This window comes from Haliaeetus leucocephalus, unplaced genomic scaffold (genome assembly GCF_000737465.1).
Source record: "Haliaeetus leucocephalus isolate CR32 unplaced genomic scaffold, Haliaeetus_leucocephalus-4.0 Scaffold484, whole genome shotgun sequence".
In the NCBI taxonomy this organism is placed as follows: domain Eukaryota; kingdom Metazoa; phylum Chordata; class Aves; order Accipitriformes; family Accipitridae; genus Haliaeetus; species Haliaeetus leucocephalus.
In genome coordinates this window covers 6,780,140-6,783,476 of record NW_010972920.1, presented here as the reverse complement: position 1 = coordinate 6,783,476, position 3,337 = coordinate 6,780,140, and the positions used below count along the sequence as shown (strand labels likewise).

Genomic DNA, 3,337 nt, shown 5'->3' with positions numbered 1-3,337 from the left:
CCCCCCCCCCTTAAAGTATCTGGTCATTTTAATTTACCATTGACTGTCAGGTGATTGCTTCAGATACTTGAAGTTAAACATGTCAATGAACTTCTACAGGAAGAGGGATTAAGTGTTTTCTGGCATGGAAGTCAAGTGCTCCACATTAGAGCTCAGCAGGACTGGCCATGGAGCAAATACGTGGTCAGGATTTTTGCCTGTGAAAAGACACACCAAAACTATTCTTTGATCTTCTTCATTGGTATTTGGCATTAAATTCTGTACCTGAAGAAAATAAATGTATTTCAGGAGATTTAAGACATCAGAAGTGCTTGCACTTTTATTGTGGTTTCTCATATATTGGTTGAGAATTTAGGGAGGAAAAAAAAAAAATAAATCCCTGACCAGTTATCTGAACATAATATGTTTTATCTTTATGAGTATGTATCTTTTTTTCAGTACAGTTCTCTTGATATATATCTCTATATATCTCTAATAGATCACATGTTTAATTTCATGAAAATCCATAGAAACTTCTTGGAAATTATGATCTATGACATTCCCATTATAAAAATGAGGGTTTAGCTGCTGTTGTCCTGCATGGGCAAAACTCCACACTTCAAAAAAATGGAACAATTGCAGACTGATTTCCTAATTTCTCCAAATGGCCTATTCATTTTCTGTATTTCTTGTTTTGAACCCATTGTGCTGAAGTTTATTGCCTTGGGCCTGCAAGCACTTACCAGCAGCAATACTACTAATTATTCTATTTCTTGTAAATGAAGGTAATTACTTATGTCCACTTCAACTTATGCTCAAATTTTGTGGCTTGTACTACTTGTTTCTATTACCATCTGTAAGATAATTAAAATGCTATTTTGTGTTCTGTGTCTCAGATGGTACAAATATGATTTTGTTTATTTCAGTGTCCATTTGCACAATGCTTCAATTAAAACATAGACTAAGCAGGGTTAAGGCAGATGTACACTTCAGAATCTTCTGTCAGCAGGTGAAAAGGTACTGAAATACAAATGCAATGTAAGAAAGTGTTGCTGTTTCAGTTTCTTTACCTGCACATGGCAGGGTGGATGGGAGTTTTATATGATAATCTTGACTTGAAGAGAGGATACTGAAAGCATTCGTTTTTGAACATTTCTGTCCTCCAGTCAAGGCATGTATTACTGACCAAAAAGAAGAATATATCAGCCAATTCTCCGGAACAACAGATCCTCTCACTGGAAAGACAGAGACGAGAGGTAATCTTAAGTTTACCCTTAACTTTTACAGATATAACCTTTAAGACAGACATTGCAGTATCAATAATATGCCCGGGGCAGGAAATCACTGAGTGTGTTATCACTGTTACTTACACTGTGTTTATACTGCAGTTGCTTTTACCTGCCAGTCCATCAAGGCCTATGTTTTTCTGTGGGAATCTCATCCCGTGCTCATGCAAGACAATTTCTATGTGGACACTTTCTGCTTTGCATTTCTTCACAGCCCGAAGTGTGAAAGCACTTAAAATTATATTTAAACTAGTTCCTATAGTCCTACTTCTCTCTGCCAAGCTAGGCAGAGTTATATTTGAAAAACTGTTCCTTAGAACAAATGATGACTTACTGTAACGCGGCTATGAATCTAGAAGAGCAGAGATTTATATGGTACAAAGGGCAAATTTTCTTAATGATCACTACTGTAAGGGCCAAGGAACCACTATGAGTAGTAGCCAGTGTTGTCTTGGTCACTGGTAGCAGCAAACTGGAAGCCATTCTTTTGCTGAGCATCCTAAAGTGTGACCCTGTATCCTGCAAAGCAAAATGCTTCAGAGGGACCTGTTTGGCTTTCTCCAATAAAAACATACGCACGCTGACTTCAATCCTACCACTTACATACATGGTGTTAGCTGATCTTCCCATCCTGCATGTGTACACTTTCTCGGTTTAGTGGTACTGAGAAACGTAAGTGGGGTTTGAACCCAGTAGTAATTGCAGTCAATAGGAGTCTTCAATTTACTTGTTTGAAGTAGAGACCTTCTGATTGGAAATATGTTTATGGAACTTAAAGCAAACTAACAAGAAAGTCCGTGGCAGTTTAGGAGTTGCAGCTTGGGATTTGTATGGTGTCACAAATTATTCACCTGTAGCTTATTGTGTATTTGCATGTTTCCTGAATTTTACTTCCTGAACGTTCATGTACTTTAATTGAAATACCAAAGCACTGGCAGATGGGCTGTAAAGCTTGCCAAACCTTTAACTTGCTTTTCCTGAAATGAACTGGCCAGATAATGAGGAGGTTGTGAACACTCGTTACTGGAGGGTTAGAATGCCAGTCTATTTTTTATTTATTGACAATGTTGAAATAAGGGTTATTTACTGTGACTTCCTGATAATTACAGCTGCTGGAGGTGAACAAACAATGGGATCATCAATTTAGAAGTATGAAACAGCTTTATGAAAAACAGGTAACAATGTCGACTACTTCTATTGGATTATGTGTGCCACCTGCTGATAGTTAAGTCTGTGCTTAAATACCAACCAGCCATAGCTACAGTAAATATCTTAGGGGGGAAAGGCATTATGTTTACTTTGTCTTTAGCTCACAAATTAAAAAAGCTTCATCACATAGAAGTGAAGCTAATGTGTGTGCAATCTTCAGTAGGACAAAATAACTAGAGAAGCAGGGCATCTCTCAAATAGTAGGAACCAGGATGGACATGACAGCAGAGATCTTCATGCCCTCCACAAGGTAATAAAAATTGCTTGTCCTTCAGAGCACATTTCACTGAAAATTAGCCTGCAGTGCCTGGTGTGCCCAGCCACTGATCTGCACCATTACATGTATGTTGGTTCTTGTCCCATCTCTTGTGGCTGGCTTGTGAAACCCGGAAGCTCTCTGGGGCTCCCCGTAATGGGGGAGCTCTTAGATAAGTCCTCCATGAATGCTGCCTTCCTTAAGCAGAGATACTTTCTTGCTTTTAAGAAACTACTCTGTACAATATCTCTTCATTTAAAAAAATAAATTGTAAATAAATCCTTTTTATGTCTTTTTTTTTTTTTTGTTAAGATCCCATTGGCATAGCTTTCATTCCTTGCTTGTGGCTGTGTGGCATCTTTGCCGCAGACATTATAATCAGCTGCCTAGTGAAGGTGGCTACTTACAATTATTCCCAAAACCAAGTTGGTTCATTGACTGACACTTCTCATCTCCTGTTTCCTTCTATGAAAAGGAAGTTTGCAGAGTGACCTCATGTGCTTATCAGGAAATTTTTTCTCTAATATTTTCCAGCAAGCTTTTCTGAGATCTGGATAATTTCTTTGATTTATTCCCCCCCCCCCCCCCCCCCCAAAGAAGAGATAAA

At 38.3% G+C, this 3,337-nt stretch overlaps 1 protein-coding gene across 1 annotated transcript in view; it reads left to right on the top strand.

The window, feature by feature from the left end:
• Window positions 1–3,337, top strand: part of TNIP3 (TNFAIP3 interacting protein 3) — a 43,000-nt gene that overhangs the window by 12,869 nt on the left and 26,794 nt on the right. The window contains 2 exon segments of the mRNA XM_010575609.1: window positions 1,146–1,235; window positions 2,375–2,440. Of these exon segments, the coding sequence (XP_010573911.1) occupies window positions 1,146–1,235; window positions 2,375–2,440 (156 nt within the window).